Here is a 21,556-nt window from a genome sequence, read left to right on the forward strand (position 1 = left end):
GTGTGCTATGCCTTTGTCCGTGTGTCTGTGTTTGTCCATCCGTCCACCCACCTGTAGATGTTCAGTTTGGCTTCTGGCAGTCCACGTAAAGTGATTACACAAGAGTTTGAGAATTGCAGATGCTTCCAGTGGATGTCAGGGACTTTCTTCCAGTTCCCCATGCATGCACAGTCATGCCACCCCCGACCTTGCCTTCTGTAACTTCCAAAGCTTCCGGGTGGACTGTTGAGCGCATGCTGCATGAGTTCTGAAGTGGGCAGCAGTAAGAGAGTGACACCGCAGCAGAGTATGTCAACAGCATTTGGCAGCATTCCGTATCTGGTCATTGTGCAGTGGCTGGAAGGGTGGGGTTAGGGTTAAGGTCTTTTAACACCTTGCATTTTTTTGTTCACAGAGAAGGCTGAATGAGACATTTGGTCCTCACATCATCTGCCAGTGAGAGATCATCCTAATTCTTTGTGTCCACCAAGGTTGCAGTAGTGGGCTTATCTGCAGCTGGTGGACGTTCCCTTCTCTGCATCCCATCATGTTTCTTGCCTTGGGGGACCTCTCCCTTCAGGTCGGTCTTATGCCAATGTCCCAGCAAGGCTGGAAAAAATCTAGTTTCACACCTCCTCCTGCCTAGAACCTCAGATTGCTGAGCCAATCAGAAATGCTTTTTGAATGTCCCATGGTGCTTCACTTCCAGAACTGACCTATGAACAATGTTGGAAACAAATCTCCATGCAGCAGCAACTGGATTTAACCTCCACTCATGGTCCTCCAGCGTGGCCTCATATAGTGATTTTGGCTAGCCACATCAGCACGCAAACAACAGTGATGAGCTATGCATCTGGTTTTGCCAAGCCACTGACACTCCTTAGGACCAAATATAAGCCATACTCCAGTGCCCCAAAGACTTTCCTGTTAGGACCCAGACTCCCAGCATGCTTTGCTCTGGTTCCGACAGACTCCTTGACTTCTTCCTCACCTGGTTCTTGAAGGGAATAATAGGTACATTCAAATAGGCTTGCCAAGTGCCTTTAAAAACCTCATAGTGTTGCCTTTGTAGTGTTTTGTTTCTTCGTTAATTTAATTTTTTGTTTTTCTTTGTACAGATTTTTTAAAAGAAAAATGTTAGCTCAGTTTTAATAAAATACCTCCCAGTTCTTTTACTGTTGCCTTCTGGTTTTTCTCCCCCTACCCTTTTTTAATGTGCACATTCGCACTTGAATACAATGAAACTAATCATTTGCAAAATAATGCATTGTGGCATCTGTTCGTTATGAATATAATTCCTATTCAGCATTTTCCAACTCTGAGATGATTTGCTTCCATTTATCTGGATATACTAAACTGTTAGATTCCATCAAGTAAATCTGTCTAATCATGCTTAAATAGACCTTCAGTTTATCTGGCGGTTCTTGAAGTTTTCTTCCAAAAAACGAGATGGGCTGCTAGAAATGTATATAATACTAAATCTTGTTTTACGAAGAGACGTCACGTCATAATTTATTAGTGTTACTGTAGGGGTAATTGAAACAAGCATGGTTCTGGATAAGAAGAAGAAGAGTTGGATTTATAACCCCCCCCCCTTTCTCTCCTGTAAGGAGACTCAAAGGGGCTTACAAACTCCTTTCCCTTCCCCCCTCACAACAAACACCCTGTGAGGTAGGTGGGGCTGAGAGAGCTCCGAAGAACTGTGACTAGCCCACTGCCACCAAGATGGCATGTGTTGGAGTGTACAGGCTAATCTGAATCCCCCAGATAAGCCTCCACAGCTCAAGTAGCAGAGCAGGGAATCAAACCTGGTTCCTCCAGATTAGAGTACACTTGCTCTTAACCCCTACACCACTGCTGCTCCTGATCTCATCAGATTTTGGAAGCTAGGCAGGGCCAGTCCTGACTCGTATTTGGATGGGAGACCTTCAAGGAATACTAGGGTGGTGACATGGAGGCAGCAATGGCAAACTACCGATGAACATCTCTTTCTTTGAAAACCCTGTGGGGTTTCCATGAATCAGCTGTGACTTTCCACTACCACCAACTGAAACAGACTTCCTCTTAAGTTCTAAGCAGTGTGATACCATCTGCCAAAATCAATTGATGTAGAACACTCCCACCAAATACGGAAGATCTGTTTCCATTTTTCATGTCCTCTGTATCTGAGTTTTCTGGCACCTCGTGCTTTTTACATTTTGAAATGCTGCCTTGGTACCTTCTGCCCTTAGGTTTTCCCATAGTTGGTGATAGGGCACCGACTGTTATGGGACATGCTTGAGACCATGAGCATCTTCAGGACAAGTTGACACATAGACTCTAAAATGCCACATCAAATCATGTGCATAGATGAAATAGAGCAGGTCAAACACTGTAGCCCGAAAGCATTTTCTAACTGGTTTTAGCATTGTTCTCAATAGATGCAATTCACACATGAAAATTTAAATGGTTGACTTGATAACCTATGCCAAGTTATTTCAACCTAAGGCCAATTGGTTCAGTGGACTGAGACTGAAATAATTCTGCTTGGATTGTACTGAAAATGATGGCTAAATCTATGCCAGCCAAGCCTAAAGCTTACCATTTTTGAACTAGCCAAGATAAAGCCAGTGTGTTAGCTAGAAGGTTAAGACAGGGAAAGAAGAGTCCTGGGTTCAAGTCTCCACTCAGCCATGATGTTTATAGTGTACCCTTGGGACAGTCTTTCTCTTTGCCTAGCCTACCTGATAGTTTGTTGGGAGATCAAAATAGGAGGCATTATATATACTGTTCCTTGCAGAATGCAGTAAAATATATAAACAGATAGCTGGGTCTTTCTTCACAGAACTGATACGGAACTTGAAATAGGTCATGTGTTTGATGATCCAGGTGCAGATTGGCTTTGCTTCTTATTAAGCAGTAGGACATGAGCATTGACACAAGGAAAAAAGTAGGTAGCAGCTCATTTGGGGCTGCAGATGGGATAAAGGAGCCAGTTGCAACTTCAGCTTTCTAAAGAATTAGGGAAGGGGAGAAGAGAGAAAGAAAAGATGCTGGTGCATTTGATAAACTGCAGAATTGTCACTGACAAGTGAAAGGTGGATGATTAGACGTTAGCTGTGATGCAGTGATTTCAACCCGATCTAAAATACTGTCATTTTCTTCATTGTGCTGTCTTAGAAATTCCCACTAGGTGGCATTGTGGGCTTTAACCAAATCAGCTATCCAAATTTGTGTGTGTGTGTAATCTACTGTAATAATATTTATAATTGTGTGTCTATAGCTTGCAGGTGAGAAAAGGTAAATGTTTAGAGATAGTGTTTCTGGCACCTTTGGAATTAAATGCCCTCTCCGCCCCCACCGGTTATTGCTGCAGGTGACCAGGTGAATAGGATTTATTTGCCCACATCAATGTTATATGTGAACTTTTTTCCAAGATACCATAAGATTCTCTAATCCTGGTTGACAGGAAGAGATTTTAGACATAAAAGTCACCTTGATCTGTCTGATTAAAGTTTGACATTGCAGATAATTACTTCAGATGAGCCAGGCCTGTATTCTAGCGGACAGGTTTTTGGACTGAGTATACCGAAGTTCAGATCAAGCAATGAGTTATCTGGGCCAGCTTAAATTGCTTTCTCGCAATCTCCATAACCTTTGCTGCAGGTTTGCCTTACGAGGAGAATGAAGTCACTGCAGAAACAAATTCGGTTTAATAATAATGGAAGTCTGGTGACAGGTTCCTAGCTGTATCACTTCTGGATGATATTAACGTAAAATGGTGGTTTTGAATGTAGGAACGAGGACGTCTCTGATCAAACAGAATAGATTTTAATCTCACCTTTCAGTACTTCAAAATATGCTGGTGTATCCAGGCATCCAGGATCATAAGTTTTTCTTGCTTTCCTGTCCTTTTCTTCAGTCACTCCTGACCCCCTAGAAAGTTCATTCCTGGGGCTCCAACTGTGCAGAGGACCAGCTGGTAGGGTCGTTGGGGTGGGTGAAGAGAGCCAAAGAAAGACACGAATCTTTGACCTTGAGCAGCAGTGGAATAGTGGCTAAGAGCAGGTGCACTCTGATCTGGAGGAACCGGGTTTGATTCCCAGCTCTGCTGCCTGAGTTGTGGAGGTTTATCTGGGGAATTCAGATTAGCCTGTACACTCCCACCCACGCCAGCTGGGTGACCTTGGGCTAGTCACAGCTTTTCGGAGCTCTCTCAGCCCCACCTACCTCACAGGGTGTTTGTTGTGAGGGGGGAAGGGCAAGGAGATTGTAAGCCCCTTTGAGTCTCCTATAGGAGAGAAAAGGGGGATATAAATCCAAACTCTTCTTCTTCTTCTTCTTGGTAGAGCAGAGCTTACCGAAGAGAAATGGACATGATTTCACCTCTGGCCTTTCCTCACTCCATACATATCTTGCATACCTTGGAGGGAGATTTGCAAGGGTGGAATGTGGTTGCAACAGCAGAGCAATACAGGGAAACTATGTGTTCTCTTTAAGACGTAGTGAAAGACAGGTCTTTTAGGTAGGGATGCCAGTCTCCAGGTGGGGCCTGGGGATCCCCAGAATTGCAGCTCATTTCCAGACTACAGAGATCAGCTTCTCAGGAGAAAATGGCTGTTTTGGAGGGTGGACTCTGGGACCTTGTATCCCACTAGTTTCTGTCGTCCTCAGGTTCAGTCCCAAAGCTCCAGGAATTCTCCAGCCTGGACCAGGAATTCTCCAGCCTGGATCCTGCTGGTGGCTGGGGGGACCTGGCAACCCTACTTTTAGGGGAGATAGTTCACGTGTTCAGCTGCCGGTTATTCTACAAAAGAGCTAGTCTGGCTCATGATTAGTACAGAAGTAGGATCTGAGAGTAATGGATCCAAATCCCCACTTGGCCATGAATCTCACTAGGCAGCCTTGTGCCAGCCCCCCCCCCCCCCAGCCTACCCAACAGCATTGTTGTGAGGGTAAAAATGGAGGAGGGGAAACCCCCATCTACTACTCTGAGTTTAAGAGGAAGGGTGGCGTTCAAACACAGTAGACAGGTGACCACGTGAGGCCTGTCCATGCATGGATGGGCTTGACACCACACTTCATAGATGCAAACCTGTTTCTCCCCATCCCTGAATTGGATGCCAAGCTCATTGCTTTGTTGGTTTCCCTCCCCCTGCCCCACCCCAGGTTCCCCTGCTGGTCGGAATGAAAATTTCCACTGGGTAATGTTGACCCAGCGAGTTGCTCCCCCCCCCCCCCGCTGCCTCCCCCAGCCTTCCTTCCAGTTTCTGCTTGAAGGCCCAACCCAGCTCTGCTCTCCCTGAAGCTCTTTGGCACAGTCTGGCCTTGTTTGCCGCCTGTCACCTGATGCGGGTACTCCCTCTGTTGCCAGCACCACCTAGCAACCGCGCACCACTCCTTGGCAACAGGTTTATGAACATTCCAGAGACTCGGGCGTGCTGCGGAGAAAATTAACTCGATGCTCTCATGACTCGCTGCGATGGCCCAGCCGCTCCCTGGGATAGATGACCTCACCTGCTACCAGTCTGTGAAATCATTCCAGCTGCTCGGACTAGCACTGGAACACCCCCCACCCCCCGCATGTTGTTTCACGCTGTCCCAGTGAGGCAGGCCAGGGAACCAGAGCTCCTTGGACAGTGTGCCTGGAAAAGATTTTAAAAACCTGGAATCCTAAGGACACTGTCTGAGGAGTAAGGCCCTTTGAGTAACATAGGATCTGCTTCTGAATAAACATGTCAAGGATTATTCCTGAAATGTTTGCTTCGGGTGACCGTATTTTTTTTAAAGATTAATACTAGCATTGTCAACACCTGGTTGCAAAAAAAAATGTGGCCCTCATGCCTGGATGCTCCAGAGCATGTGCAGAGTTCTTCAGGGAGGGAGTAGCACAAGATCACCAGGCAAATGTTCCTGTGCATAGAGTGCCTTCCATGTGTGAAGGGAGAGCTTCTTCCCAAGTGTGCTGTGGAATCTATATCTTCACCTTCCTGGCCATGACAAACATTGTAGGCAGTGTGGAATGAGATGGCCTTTGGGGACATGGCGGCTGTGCAAATTCAGCCTCTCGCCCTAAATGATTCCTTAGGGCCTCAGGTGTGCTCTGTGACAAGCAGGTGTATATTTATTAGCAGCAAGACCAGCTTATCTTGAACAGAGGAGAAGGATTGGCTCCCATTTGGGATTTCTCCTACCCAAATCCTTCCAGCCACATCCTAGGCTTGCCAACCTCCAGGTGGGATCTGGAGATCTCCTGGAATTACACCTGATCTCCAGATTACATCAATTGTTTGTTTATTAGTTAGTCATTGAAAAGATTTATTCGGCTCCTCCTGGAGAAAGAGGCTGCTTTGCAGAGTGGACTAGGGTTAACCATTTCTGGGTTGGAGATTTGGGGGGTGGAACCTGAGGTGGGTGGGGTTCAGAGAGGGGAGGGACTTCAGTGGGGAATAATGCCATAAAATCTACCTTCCAGAGCGGCCATTTTCTCCAGGTGAACTGACCTCTGATGCTTGGAGATCTGTTGCAAGGTCTCCATCTTCTGCCTAGAGGGTGTTAGGTCTGAGACCTACAGTGAATAAACAGACTCTGGATTCTGGATCAGTAGCGTTTATTGACAGAGCACCCAGCTTGCTAGGTCCCTTTATCCCCAGAGAGTTCCCCCTCCCGTTTTTCCAAAGAATGTGAGAAAAGAGTTATTTTGAAACTTAGGCGCCCCGAGGTTGGTGAAAGGGAAAGATGCAGCCACCTGGCTGTCCACCCCCACAGGGACCAACTTGCCAGGGTCAGGCTAGTTATCTACCAAAAGCCATAACGATCAAGAGAAGCGAAAGGAAAGTTCCATTACATATAGCAGGCTGATTCCTTATATCTTGCAACAATTACATTGAAGTGAAAGCACCCTTCCATCACCCAGGTACCAATCCTGTCAACACAAATTGTTACAAAGTTGCCAGCTAGGAATGCCCCCCAGTCTCCAGGCACAGTTCCTGACAGCTGGCAAACTGGGTGGACTCTGTGACATTTTACCCTACACAGGCCCTTTCCCTCCCTAAATCCTACACTCTCGGGCTACACCTTCCAATCTCCAGGAATTTCCCAAAACCTGGAGTTGCCTTTCTATCACACATCCTCCAGTTCTGACCCAGCACATAATATCCTGATTGGACCTATAAAATCTTGCTCAACTCCACAGCATGATCTTTGAAAGAGGTAAAGACAAACAGGAGTCTTCTGCCACAGCAGTCTTTATTCTTGCTTCAGTTTCTTTGGGCTGGAGACCCCTTCGTCAGATGCATGTATTGTAGAGGGTCACGTTTTGAGGGGGGAGGGGGGGACTGATTAGCCAGCACAATCAAAATATCATGAAATGCAGGAAGCAGAGGCTGACATGTAATTATGTAACATTAAAATGCAATTGAGAAAAGTAGAGGTTGTTCATAACAGCAATGGGCCATCACTCTAGTTTTCTTAATACCTATAGTGGTTGAGGAAATGGTTGAGGGATTTTATTAAGTCCTCAGGAGGAGGCGTCGAACTTCATGCCACAATTGGTCTCTTCACAACAGGATGAGGATGAAGAGCTGTTTTTTTACATCCTGCTTTTCTCTACCTTTAAGGAGTCTCCAAGTGGCTTACATTCACTTTCCCTTCCTCTCCCCACAACAGGCACTTTGTGAGGTAGGTGGGGCAGAGTTCTGAGAGAACTGGGTCTAGCCTGGGGTCACCCAGCAGGCTTCATGTGGAGGAGCAGAGTAAACTAACTCAGTTCAGCGGATTAGAGTCCACCACTACATCACACTGACTTGCAGTATCACCTTGCTCTTGGTAAGACAGTTCCTAACAGCTAAATCATTGTCTGTGGTAGCCCCAGTGCTGCAGAAAGCTCTCTGAGAAACTGTGGTGCAGCCACTTCTTCTTACGGCCTTTTAGAGAAGCTGTAAAATAGAGCTATTTAGTGTAAGGAATCAGCAAGGTCCAGTCCAAAAGCAACCTTAATAGTTCTGTATTGAGCTGGCTTTCATGATCGTCTACAGGCAATGCAGATTCTAACCCCCCCCCCCTTGTCGGGCAGCTGCTTTTACGGGCCTCTATTCCCGCCAAGAGCTGAACATAAACAATTAACCGTTCCCACCTAACAAACCAAAAGCAGTTTCACACAGGGCTATATCACACAGACGGAAAGCAAGGTTAAGCAAGCGATAACAGACGTATTGGGCAGTCAGCCCAACGTGGCAAAGGAATCTCCTCCAAGCTCAAACTACCAACTATAACAAAGTCACAACCTTACATTTAGGAGAGTTTTTAGGTAGGCTTATAGGAGGTTGCCAGTCTCCAGGTGGTGGCTGGAGATCAGAGGTGTAGCTATAAGGGGGCGGGGGCCGCACACCAGGTGTGCGCCAGTGGGTCACATGGAGGGCAGAAAATCGCCCCCGCCGGGGGGTGGGCAGGGCCAGGGCCGGGCGCCATTTTGCCCTCCAATGTCTCTGCTGAAGATCTCCTGGGATTGCAACTCTCCAGTCAACAGAGATCGGTTCACCTGGAAAAATTATTGTTTTGGATAGCAGACTCTGTGGCATTGCATCCCACTGAAGCCCCTCCCCTCCCCAACCCTCACTCTCCTCAGGCTCCACAAAATATCCTGGTATTTCCCAACCTGATGCTGGCATCCCTACTGAGATTAGACATGGGCCCCAAGGGTTGCCACCTGGAGATTTGGGGGGGGGGGGGACTGAGAAAGTCAGAGTTTGGGGGAGAGGAGGGATGTCAGTGGGGTATCATGTCATAGAATCCACCTTTCCAAGCAGCATTTTCTCCTAGGGAACCGATCTTTGTTTCCTGGAGATCTGTCCTAACCCAGGAGACCTCCAGCCACCGCCCACAAACTGACAACTCCAGCTCTGTTAGAATGGCATACTAATTTTTATACATGATTTTTTTTTGCCTTTTCATATTTTTATTTTATTTATTCAAACATTTTATCTTGACAGAAGGATTCCCGGCTGCATCAAAAGGAATGTGGGGAACAAAAATATCTCCTAAAAGTAATTGTTCAGTTTTAGCACAGCAGTTTGCTGCTGGAATCTTCCTTTGAAGACTGGTCACTGGAGAACGGGGACTCAGAGATTGGAAACGGTGTGTCCTGGGAGACTGACACAGGGGCATGGATGACAGTGAAGACGCCTCAACCTTGCGCCCGACTGGATATGCCAAAATGTCCTCTGTTATGGTCAGAGGCATAGCGGAGGGAAATGGCACCTGAGGCGGGGCCGAGAGGTGTTCGGCTGTGGCCTCTGCTGGGCCTGCTGGGGTGGAGCCAGGCCGAGGGGCTCCCTGCAGTGGCCCCACTAGGTCGTCTCCGCTGGCTGAAGAAGCGGCCTGGCGGAACTGGGGACAACTGAGGGAAGAAGGGAGAGGAGTGTGGGGGCGATCTTCTGCCCCCCATGTGATTGAATGGGGGCCCGCCTGGGGCATTTGTCCCCACCCTGCCCCATGGAAGCTACGCCACTGGCTACCGTTTTGAAAAACAGCAAATGTCATTTATTCCATTTATTGTCCAGAAGGTCGAAAAATCTCTCAGTTCTTAAATGTGTTGTGGGGAGAAGGGGGTGCTTTGTAATAAAAGCAAAATATTCTGCCTCTGTTTGGAAAGAATCCTGTCTTTAGGGGCCAGAAATTGCAGGTCGCCTCACTGGTCTGTAAGAAAAACCTCCAGAGAAGTGCTTTCGTTAGGGCTGATTAAAGCTTCACCCACCTCCTTGCTCTTGTGATGTTTCACCTGGTCCTAAGAAAGATTGCCCTCTTATCTTGGTCAGATTAATTTGCTTCTGTGAGGGCTGACCCCTGGCACCAAAAACAGGTTTCCAGGCTCAGCCCTGGCTCAGATTAAAAGCCTGTCTGCAATAAATCAGCAGGGTAAATCCAGCAGCAGTTTGGCAGCACAACAGATAAAAACCATTGGGCAAAGCAGGGAAGGTTGCAGTGAGCAGAATTTTAATATTGTTTCTACCACTTGCTTTTGGAAAATCTGTTCAGATTTCTCAAGTCCCTGTAGCAAAGCTCCTGGTCCTGAAAACAGTCAAATTTTTAATACGCAGGTGCAACATGAAGGTTTTGAGAATATTTTAGGTTTTTGGAATTGTGAGGTTGATGGGCTGGATCAAATGAACCTTCTCACTTGTGAAAAAGGCTCCATTTGGGATCAGAGGACCTGCTGGACAAAAAGATGTGTCAAACAATGGCAATAATAGGGAGGGAGATTGGCTGAGCAAAAAAGTTGGCTAGATTCAACCAAACAGAAGAAGGGAGGACTGTGTATCCTCACTAAACTCCTTGGGGGAAAAAAACTGGAATACAATTTGCCAGATAGATTCCTTTTGTTGTGGAGGAGGACACAGAAGAGAAATTATCTGAATTCCATGTATTCTAAAACTCCTATAGTTGAACATGTGAAAACAATGTGTAAGTACAGTTAATGAGATACACTTCGGATCCAGGTTTTTGGAACTTCATTTTGTCTGTTGTCCTGGCAGCTGTTCTTTGGGAGCTTTTTCCAGCACAGCAGGAAGACTTTCCCAAACACATTCAATATTTTCAAATCAAAGTTGCTGTTCTAGGCAGCGTATAGTCAAATTCAAATATAATGGGTGGACTCCAGTGCCAAATTTCTGCTTGCCTTAGAGCAGTGGTGTCAAACTCTGGTCCTCCAGATGTTCATGGACTATAATTCCCATCAACCCCTGCCAGCATGGCCAATTGGCAGGGGCTGATAGGAACTGTAGTCTGTGAACATCTGGAGGGCCAGAGTTTGACACCTCTATCTTACAGCTCTTGCGCAAGGGGGCAAAGCAAGAAAAAGATGATGCTAGTCACACTGGTGCTAATTTATTGTATCTCCACTTGCATTTCCGGTTGGGCATGGTCTTGAGCACTGGAATATACGGGGAGGAAAGTGCTAGCCGTTGCACAAGATCTTGTGCAAACAGAACTGTGCTAAGTTCTGTTCTATTTCTGCTTTTGTGTCACTGGATCAAAGCCACAGGAGAGATCTTTGCCTGGGGTGTCTGCTGTGGAAGGGAGAAACAGGGAAGAGGTGTTCCCTTTAGGCACAATTAACACCACACTTTCCCCTAATCAACCACTTCCCTTGTTTTTTCCCTGCTTTGCTGTGACCTTTCCCAAACCAGATTTGATAAATTTTGTTTGTATGTTTGTTTGATTTTGTGGGCAAAGTGCACCCAATGATTCTCTGGCCAATTACGCAGGAGGCCCCACAGCATGCTGGCAACTGAATCTCGGTGCAGCAAACTTCCTTGTACTAATATACAAGGAGGTTGCTACACATGGGGAGCAGAAGTGGCGTATGGTAAACTTCCTGGTACCGATGTACAAGGAAGTTGTTGCACGCCTACTGCTCTTGCTCTTGGCTTTTTTGTCAGAAAGCAAGAGCACTTCAGGTGTGTGCCTGATGCAGTGGCGTAGCACCCAGGGGGAAGGGTGAGGCGTCTTGCCCCGGGCACTCATTGTGCGGGGGCATGATGGGGGTGTTCTGGGGCATGGTGGGAGCGCAGGGCACACATGTGCCCCAGGCGCAGTTTCCCCTCACTGCGCCCCTGGCCTGATGCCATGGTGGGGCAGAGAGATAATCTCTGTAGCTTTCATTGTTATTGCAAAAGCCTAAGTGGAGAATTGGCATGGAGTGGAAGGAACCTGACCCACAGACCCATTTCCTTAGTGTATGCATTTGTTACAGTGAGGAGTAAGATGCCCCTACAAGTTAGAGGGCAACTGGTTTTTAACAAAAAAAGTGCTCTTCTATTATTATATCTTGCAGATCATCACAGGAACCATGCAGTAAAGGATATTCTAATTTGAGAGAGAATTATAGCTGATGCTGAAGAAGAATGACCAATCCAAAGACTTCCCCTGAGCAGGGATTTTAATCCAAATCCCAATCCACACAGGCTGCAGTGTACTCAGAATAGCATTCAGTTCCATGGGAAGTAAAGAATGTGGCAGGTGCCGTGCTCTGCTTCCTGAGAACGTCGTTTTCTCGAACAAAAATAAAACTCAAATTCCAAGCCCTCGTGGCTGTGAGGAAAGAAAGTGGGTGCTGCCCACCCATAGACACCGCTGAAGAAAAAATAAAATAAGAAAAAAATAATTGGCATAATTAATAATTGGATTTCACATTGTTTTTCTTGGTACGTGATTTGAATACACATTGCATTACACATTGGAAATGCGGGGGGGTGGTGGTGGTGGAATGAAACAGAAAAATTGAGAAATCTTACTGACAATTGGACTCTTAAATGTGCGAGACACATTGTGTTCTATTTGAGTGACAATTTTCTAGGAATGAGGCAAGATTGTAAAATGAGGCTAGTCATTATAGTGTTCCCAGCATCCTATCTTTCTCTCTCAGCTGAGGCAGAGAATAAATCAAAGGTATTTTGAATGGAGGACAACTGAGTTTGACCTAAGGCACCTTTGGAGTTTAGCAGAGATGTTTTTGTTGTTTCCAACAGAAGAGCAGGGTTGCTACCTTCTTCTGGATCAAAACCTGTAAAGTAGCCTGAGAGAACCGACTGGTCTAAGGTCACCAAGCAAACATCAGAACGGGGGGGTTGGCAGGGGGCTCAAACCTGGTTCGGTTCCTAGTCCAACACTCTAACTGCTATACCACAGTGGTTCTGTAGTGTCCTGCTCAACAGAAGCATACCAAGGGAAAATGGTGCCCACCCCCACCCACTCCTGGCTGCTGGCTCTGAGCCGTCCCTTCTGCCCTCCCCTCTGGGAAGGACACAAGCAACAGGAAGGCTCCATGCTGAGTCCTTTGCTTTTATAAGCTTGGGGGTGTGGCCCCGCCCCCAAGCTTGTCATCTTTCTGGTCACGTGGGGGGGCGATTTTGTGCCCCCCACATGACCAGATCAGTGGCACCCGGGGCAAATACGTCGCTGCTACTCAGCACAGTTGGACTCCATGAGAGGTTGTCCAGCAAAACAGGAGAAAGGCTCCAAGTCAAATAGCTGCCAGGGACAACACCTGTATACTGCTGCTGTTATCTTGTCAGTCCTTAATAATATGGTTTTGTGTTTCCAGGTTGGAAAATTGCTGGAGATTTGGGATTAGAGCCTGGGAGTTTGGCTAAGAAAGGGGTTTCAGCAGGCATGTAAGTCCACTATAGTCCACGCTGAGCCTTTCCATCCAGGGAAACTTATTTCTGTCACCTGGTGATCCGTTGTAATTCTAGGAGACCTCTACCAGCAGGTCGGTAACCTTAATTACCAGTAACCCTGCCTTCCTCAGAATCCATCCCAGAGGCATACCAAGGGAAACCACCTGCTCCGGGTCCCCCCCTGCCCCCCCCGCCCCCTCTTACCTTAGTTGGTGGCTGCCTGCCACTCACCTGCCAGTGGCTGCCTGACGGGGCCAGGCTGAGGTGCATCTGCTGGAGGCCTACCAGGCTGCTCCTTGAGCCTCCGCCGACTGAAGGAGCAGCCTGGCAGGGCCAGGCCGAGGGGCGGCCCATGGCAGGCTCCCCACATGACCCAATGGGGGATGCCCAGGGTTAAATGACCCCCATGTCCCTCTTGCAGATATGCCACTGCTCCACCCCCAAATTGTCCAGGTATTTCCCAAACCAGAGCTGGCAACCATAACTCCATCCCCAGATTTGCCCCATGCCAGCATACACCTGGTACCGAGCTCCTATTTTCGGTCCATGTCTTTCTCAGTCTGCTGCTCGCTAGCCTAGCTTTGATGCTGGAGAGGATATAGCTCTGACTCCCCCTTTTCCTGGACTATAATTCCCTGCGCTTCTAGCTTCACTGGTCCCGTGTATTGCCAAGGGGTTCAAGGAGGGTTTGGGGTCTGCAATCTTTGAGAACTGCCGGCCTGAAATCCATCGCGAAGTATGGCAATCCTAGCTGGAGAATCTACAAGGGAACCTCCCCAGCTCTGCACTCCGCAGGAGGCGAACGAGTGTCAGCTCTTATAAGACCTTATTTTGCATGAACCAATCAGCCAGGGCGTGGTGGGCAGAACGTGGGTGGGAGGCAGTGGGAACGGCCTAGCCTGGCAGCTCCTTAGCCAAGGTGCCAGCAGTCCCAGGCCAAGGGGTTGCCTGGATTTGTTTCTGCTCCATGTAAGGTGGTGCCAGTGTAGCAGGCAAGGCTTTTCCCAAACTTACCTGTGCCCCACCCATGCCCATCCTTGCCACAGCATCGCTCATCTTTTGCTGAGCCCGGCATTTTTGGACGCTGGCTCCAAGCGTTGAAACCAGGAGACTGAGTCACTGCGTTCCCCCCTGGGCATTGGGGTTGGGGAGGGGGGGGCTATTTTGGAGATCAGGAAAGTCAGGTCATCTGCTCCCAGTCTCTCTTCTCTGCCACCACAAGGGTTAGGTTGAGGCAGTGGAGAGAGGACTCGTAACAACTGGCAACCACCCATCATTTCAGTGTCAAGCCCTACAACCTGTGAAGTCACGGTAGTGCAGAAGAGGATGTCTCTGAGCACATGCAGCAGGAATTCCACTCATGTTTGTGGGAACTGCAATATATTCCTTTCACTGCCGAGTTTGCTTAGAGGGCTGGGATTTCTGGTCTGAAGATACGAATGTGCAGAAAGCACTTTGGTTTAATTCCATTTTCAGATACAGATGACTTGCACCTTTGCATTTCCTTCCATAGGTTCAGAAATGCTCTGCTAAATTCATCCTTTTCGAAGGCTTTCACGGCCGGATTCAACTGGTTCTGGTGGGTTTTCCGGGCTGTGTGGCCGGAAAAAAAGGAACAAAACAATAGGAACAAAATCCACCAGACCACAGCCACACAGCCCAGAAAACCCACCAGAACCAGCCTTTTCCCTTGGCTAGGACTCCATCGCCCTCCCTGATAAGTGACTGTAAAGAAGGTGACTAAAGAAGAAGAAGAAGAAGAAGAAGAAGAAGAAGAAGAAGAAGAAGAAGAAGAAGAAGAAGAAGAAGAAGAAGGGGGGAGGGGAGGGGAGGGGAGGGGAGGGGGAGGGGAGAGTAGTTTGGATTTATGCCCCCCTCCTTTCTCTCCTTTAAGGAGACTCAAAGGGGCTTACAATCTCCTTTCCCTTTCCCCCTCCCCCTACAACAAACACCTTGTGAGGTAGGTGGGACTGAGAATGCTCCATAGAGCTGTGACATGCCCAAGTTCACCCAGCTGGCGTGCATTGGAGTGCACAATCTAGTTCCCCAGGTAGGCCTCTACAGCTCAAGTGGCAGAGGGGGGAATCAAACCCGGTTCTCCGGATTAGAGTGCACCTGCTCTTAACCACTATGCCACTGCTGCTCCTAACCAGCCCTTTTCTTGTTTTTACAACTTCTGACCTCCCATATCCACCGCCCCCCCTCCCCCCCTCCAAAGCAGCCATTTTCTCCAAGGGAATTGATCTTTATAGAATTACGCTCAGATTCCAGGAGTTGGCATCCCTAGATTCAGATGGGAATCAGACGCTCAGCTTAGATTCCAGGAGCTGGCATCCCTAGATTCAGATGGGAGCTGTTTCTCCATTTTGTGTCCTTGTGCCCTGACACCTGTGCAGTATTCTTCTCCTCAACGTCAATCAAAAAGGGTAAAAACATTATTAAAAATACAAATCAATGACAATAGATACTTACAGAAAGAAAACATAAAACCACACAGGCTGCATTGCTGATCTACATCTTACATGTTCCACCCACAAGGACATAGGAAACCCTTCACCAACAACTAAACAATTTAACATAATTTCCACTTTTAAAAAACTATATCCAGTTACACAATTGCCAGTCCCATTCTTCGAACCGCTCTTGACCATAGAAGGCATGGGCTGTTTGTGTCTTTTCTGTTTCTGGTAAGCAGTAAACTTCACTAGAATATTGTGAAGGGGGGAAGGGTAAAATTTTTGCCATAATGGGTCTGGATGGACGTCTCGCACTATCTTCCTTTTCTAGCCATTATTCTGGACCTTCCCTGTTAATATCGATCCTGTTTTTCTTCTCCGTCCCCCCCCCCCCACAATATTCATTTTAATGATGTGTTTGCATTATTGTACCCTTCCAGCTAAAGCCTTATTTATATATATGCATGTTCATCATCAGATGACTCACATACACAAAAGATCAACCGCCACAAGACAAAAAGGCTTCACAGAGAAGCTGGAATGGTTGTTGGTTTTTTTTACCTCTGGTCAACTGACAGCCCTAATTTAGCATTTGTCCTCCCTCAAGCTATTGAGCGCTCAGCAGCATTTCATAAATATTTTGGAGACTTTGGGGGAAATGTTGGAGGATACTTGGTTCTAGCAGGTGCTTTTCAGAAAAGAAGGCTCCAAAACAGGGGTGTCAGCCTCTAGGGACCCAGCAAACCTCTCTGCGTCCGATTTACCAAGATTGTGTGGGCGCATGGATTCAGTTGAACAAACAGTGTTGTGCTAGGAAAAATATATATAAACACTGTCGCCTGCAATTCTGGAAGAGCATATGAACAAGGGAATCATGCCAAGGTACATATGAGGACATAAAGGGAAGGGAATGAAGATTACCAGTGAAATGAAGGCGACGTGGCAGGTAATGCAACACATCACCCTTCATTCTTTCTGGCTGGAGGGACACAGGTGGTTTTTCAGAACAGAGACACAATTGCCTGCGCTGTACACAGTTATTTCTTTTTCCCAGTGTCATGCCTGGTTAAACTTGCTTTTGCAGGTGTGAAGCTCTGCAAAAAAGGAAAAGGAAAAAAACCTACAAACACCCCCCAGGAACAGAGTAAGATGAACGGGCACTAGGGATGCCTCTATTATTCAGTCTTCGACCCACAGACAAAAAAAAAATATCCTTGTTTGTTTCCAAGCCCCTCTCTGTTTTTCACACCTGTTTCAAACTGGTTGTAACAATAAAGAGAGGTGGGTTTTTAGTTGGTGGTATTCTATCCAGCAGTGGCGTACCTGGGCAAACTGGAGCCCTGGGCAAAACCTGCGTTTGATGCCCCCCCCCCCATGGGCGGCCACCCTCCCCCACCATGACCAAACAAAGATTTTTTCCACCAGGTTCGTTTCAAAGTCACCATCACATTATAGAACATGCCCCAACTCACAAATCTGCAGAAATATTTTTGAAAACATTTTCAAAATGCTTTCAAAATGTTTTATTACTGCTATGAAAACATTTTATGGTGTTGTATCCAGTCCCCCCAGTTAGGAGAAACAGCATCCCTTTCAATGTTGTCTAAACTGGGGACCCCAGATTCTCCCTTTAAGGTGGATTTAAAAGGAGAATCTGGGCTCCCTAGTTTAAACAAGTGATTCTGGAATCCACCCTCAAACAGCATTATTTTCAATGGTGTTTAAACTAGGGAGTCCAGATTCTCCTTTTAAATCCACCTTAAAGGGAGAATCTGGGGTCCCCAGTTTAGACAACATTGAAAGGGATGCTGTTTTGGGGTGGATTATCCCCCACCCTGAAACAGCATCCCTTTCAATGTTAATTCTGGGGACCTCAGATTCTCCCTTTAAATCTATGCCGAAGGGGGTGGATTTAATAATAATAATAATAACCTTTATTAGGCATTGAGAGAATAAAAGAAAGAAAGAAAACAAGCACTGGCAGGAAGTGGGTGGATTTAAAAGGAAAACCTGGGGAAATTTAGGGGGTGCCTGCTGTCAGGGGTGCAATTATTAAGATAGCAGCACCAAAATTTCAGAGTATCTTCATGAGACCCTACTGATGATACCACCCAGGTTTGGTGAAGTTTGGTTCAGAGGGTGCAAAGTTATGGACCCTCAAATGTGTAGCCCCCATCTCTGATTAACTCCCATTGGAAACAATGGGGGATGGGGGGCACTCCTTTTGGGAGTCTATAACTTTGTACTCCCTAAACCAAACCTCACCAAACCTGGGTGATATCATCAGGAGAGTCTCCCGAAAAATCCCTGAAATTTTGGTGCTGCTAGCCTAAAAACTGCGCCCTCTGCAGGCCAAAAACGGAAAAATACTGAAAATACAAAAAATCCCACAAACGAACCAGCAGTTTTTGCGCCCCCCAAAAGGCGGCGCCCTGGTCAACTGCCCACTTTGCCCAATGGGAGGAACGTCTCTGCTATCCAGAAGAGTTTGTCATTGCACCCTGGGAGAAGGAATGCCAGCAACCTGGTTAAGTGACAGCATTAAGAAGGGCTGTGGTTGATATCTGAGTTAAGAAGTATTGGGTAACCAGACTGAGAGAGGAGGGAGGTGGGGTTCTTTCAAAGCTAGAAGGACATGTTGCCAAATTTCATTATCCAAACTTTCAGCCTTCATACAAAGATGGTGGAGCACGGAAGTCCTGTGTGCTCTACAGGATACTGAGGCAAATTTGTACTGCTGGGCATTCAACAGTTGCAAGAAACTCTGGAAAGGAAAGAACAGGCTGGCTGGACAGAAGTCAGAAAACAGACCAAACTGGTATATGTATTCCACTTGCTTTACTACCATCAGATCCTCTTAAGACGCCAGCCACAGATGCAGGCAAAACATCAGGAGAAAATGCGGCTGGAACATGGCCATACAGCCCGGAAACCCCACAACACCCCAGTGATTCCAGCTGTGAAAGCCTTCAACAATACTTTGTAAAGGAATAGTTTTTTACCTTCCCTGATTTGGGAGTCACAGAGATGCACGCACATAACAAGAGGTCATGTGACATCAGAGTCACGTGTCAGGAAGAGAAGGGCCAAAGTTATGACCCCTCTGGTAGGAGCCAGTGTGGTTTAGTGGTTGAAGTGTTGGACTAGGATCCGGCAAACCCAGGTTCAAATTCCCACTTGTGCCGTAGAAGCTTGCTGGGTGACCTGGGGCCAGTCACACACTTCTGTGAGGATAGAACAGAGGAGAGGGTAATGATGCAATCCATGGGTGTGTGTGTGTGTGTGTGTGTGTTAAAGATAAGATATAAACAAATGAACATGGGTTGCAGTTCAAGAGAGCTAGGGACAGGAAACACAAAGCTGTGCAGTATCAGATAAACCACAATGAGGAGCAAGGCTAGAAACTGAGCTGTGTAGGAATCTTCCCCAACTTCTGTGTCATCTAGCTGTTCTTTTCAACATGCTCTCAGAAGACATGGCTTGCTTTCTATTGCATGCGAGATAGCTGCAGGTACTTCTGAAAAGTACTTTAAAATATGGTGGTGCAAAGTGGTAGGCTGTTGTCAAAAGCTCGGCTCGCAGCCTGAGTTTGATCACGTTGGAAGTTGGGTTCAGGTAGCTGGCTCAAGGTTGACTCAGCAGTGGCGTAATGGTTAAGAGCACGTATACTCTAATCTGGAGGAACCGGGTTTGATTCCCCGCTCTGCCGCTTGAGCTGTGGAGGCTTATCTGGGGAATTCAGATTAGCCTGTGCACTCCAACACATGCCAGCTGGGTGACCATGGGTTAGTCACAGTTCTTCTGAGCTCTCTCAGCCCCACCCACCTTACAGTGTGTTTGTTGTGAGGGGAGAAGGGAAAGGAGATTGTAAGCCCCTTTGAGTCTCCTACAGGAGAAAAAGGGGGATATAAACCCAACTCTTCTTCTACCTTTCCGAGGTTGATAAAATGAGTACCCTAGTTGCATGGAGTAAAGCGTAGATGGCTGGGAAAAGTAATGGCAAACCATCCCATAAACAGTCTGCCTAGTAAATGTTGTGATGTGATGTCACCCCATGAGTCAGTAATGACCTGACTTGGGACCCCCATGAGAATGCCACCCCATGACTTGAAGACCACTCAGTCAGTTCAGGCAAGGCATCATGAGAACTCTTGGGCCTGCAGCAGCCTTCATCGTGGTGTTCCCTCATAGCTACTCATTTCAATGGAAGATTGATCCTTCCTTTGGGGAATCCAGTCTTTTTGAGAAGTCTTGGAACCACTGATCATGTCTTCTGTGAGGCCTTTCAAATCTGATCCGCAATCTCCTTGTCATTGTTTTGAAGGCTTTAAAATTGAAGAGCAGTGAGGATCCCTAAAATGTGTCTCCAAAGAACACCTGATCTGCCATGACCTAGGTAAATTCTATCAGGGGGACAGAGTGCCACTGAAATACATAAATCATTTACATTCCCGCCAGCTCTAAGGCGTACCTAATAGAATCACATAATTCTTGTTCTAATCTGAGGGATGCTTCAGGAAGGAAATGTCCATTTCTAGCTGTCATTAATCCAATCCAACCATTGAGAAAGACAGCCTAACATCTGACTCACCCAGGATGAACCATAGCACCTATTGTCCACATCCACTCCTAAAACTGGAATGGCAGGTATTTCCCCTTCTAATCTTCCTGCCCGATTTTGACAGCAGTTACCTTAGCTCAGTCAAATGAAAACTTCTTGAGCCTGGGAAAGTGGGAAAGACCATCCCAAGAGGGTGGAAAGTGTGTCAAATCTTCCCACAACCTGGATACTCATGCAACTGTTTGCAAGTCCCACTTTTCTCCTAGACACTCTTGGAATTCTGCTGCACGGACTCCCAACAATTCAGGTTTTTCCTGTAAGTGATATCACAATTCTGCTGTTGGGATTGGAATTCTGCTGCATGGACTCCCAACAATCCTCTACTTCTTGTCCCGCTTGGATCAGGTAGCATCGCCCATTCAAATATCCTCCCTTCCCTCCTTTGACTCTTCTGTCTTCCGTATACTAGGCTCCTAGCATGTGAGTATGCATGCATTGGGAGGGAGAGGATGGTTTATTTGCGGTCTTAAGGTTTTGTTGCTTTGGTCTTCTCCTAGTGGAGTGTGTTTGATTGTTAGTATATAAATCTTTCATTGAATTGGTTGGTCTCTGTCTCTTTTCCTTTGGAAATAACACTCTGGAATAAAAGTTCTGTAAACATACCCAAAAGATCCTTGTTAACTGTTCCGAAGACACTTTTAACAGCTATCCCTCCCCCTCCCCCCCCCCCGCCTGCCCCACCAGATCCAGTTTGGATAATACCTCTTTTAGGAACAGGGACTTTCCAAAGCAGCATTTGCAAACCATTGAGCAACATAAATGGAGGCCTCAGAATGAGGCCATAATTTCACTCAGCATCTAAAAGAAATTTTGACTTCAAAATATGAGAATAGATGAGAACTGGTGGGAGCTCAGAGTGGGATGGGGACATGTTGGGTGTCATCTTCACATGCACTGTGATGTCACTTCTAGGAAAAACCTGAAATGACGGCCATTTTAACCTGCTGAATTTTATAACTAGAATAGGAATTGATAATTTTTATCGCTGCCTTAAATGGTTACTTATTTTATATTGTATTTTATATGTTGTAAACCGCCCAGAGCCCTTCGGGGATGGGGCGGTATAAAAATCCAAATAAATAAATAAATAAATAAATAAATCACTCTAGTCATTGCTAGAAATGCTATGGTAAAACCAGTTTCCAGCGATTCCTAGAGCAACATGACATCACTTCCAGGTTCCCGCCAGAAGTGATGTCAGGATACATGTGATGGCAGGCTTGTTTCCTGCCATAGCAGGATACCCTAAATGAGAGAAAGAGAAGGTGCAGAATATATAGTTTTATACAAGGAACATTTCAGCTGCTGACCTCTTTGAAAGTTTATTATAGCACTTGATAATC

At 46.7% G+C, this 21,556-nt stretch overlaps 1 protein-coding gene across 4 annotated transcripts in view; it reads left to right on the top strand.

Annotated features, from left to right (window-relative positions):
- P3H4 (prolyl 3-hydroxylase family member 4 (inactive)) overlaps positions 1 to 12,134 on the top strand; it is a 36,083-nt gene extending 23,949 nt beyond the window's left edge. The window contains exons 8-9 of one of the 4 annotated variants that reach the window (XM_048517116.1): positions 8,949 to 9,093; positions 11,792 to 12,134. In XM_048517116.1, the coding sequence (XP_048373073.1) occupies positions 8,949 to 9,052 (104 nt within the window). In that variant the 3' untranslated portion in view covers positions 9,053 to 9,093; positions 11,792 to 12,134. Of the gene's footprint in view, positions 1 to 394; positions 1,155 to 8,948; positions 9,716 to 11,791 lie in introns of those variants that run through there. The other 3 variants (XM_048517117.1, XM_048517115.1, XM_048517118.1) reach the window with 3 other exon arrangements.
- The last annotated feature ends 9,422 nt before the right edge of the window (positions 12,135 to 21,556 follow it).

Source organism: Sphaerodactylus townsendi, linkage group LG15 (assembly GCF_021028975.2).
Source record: "Sphaerodactylus townsendi isolate TG3544 linkage group LG15, MPM_Stown_v2.3, whole genome shotgun sequence".
Taxonomy (NCBI): Eukaryota; Metazoa; Chordata; class Lepidosauria; order Squamata; family Sphaerodactylidae; genus Sphaerodactylus; species Sphaerodactylus townsendi.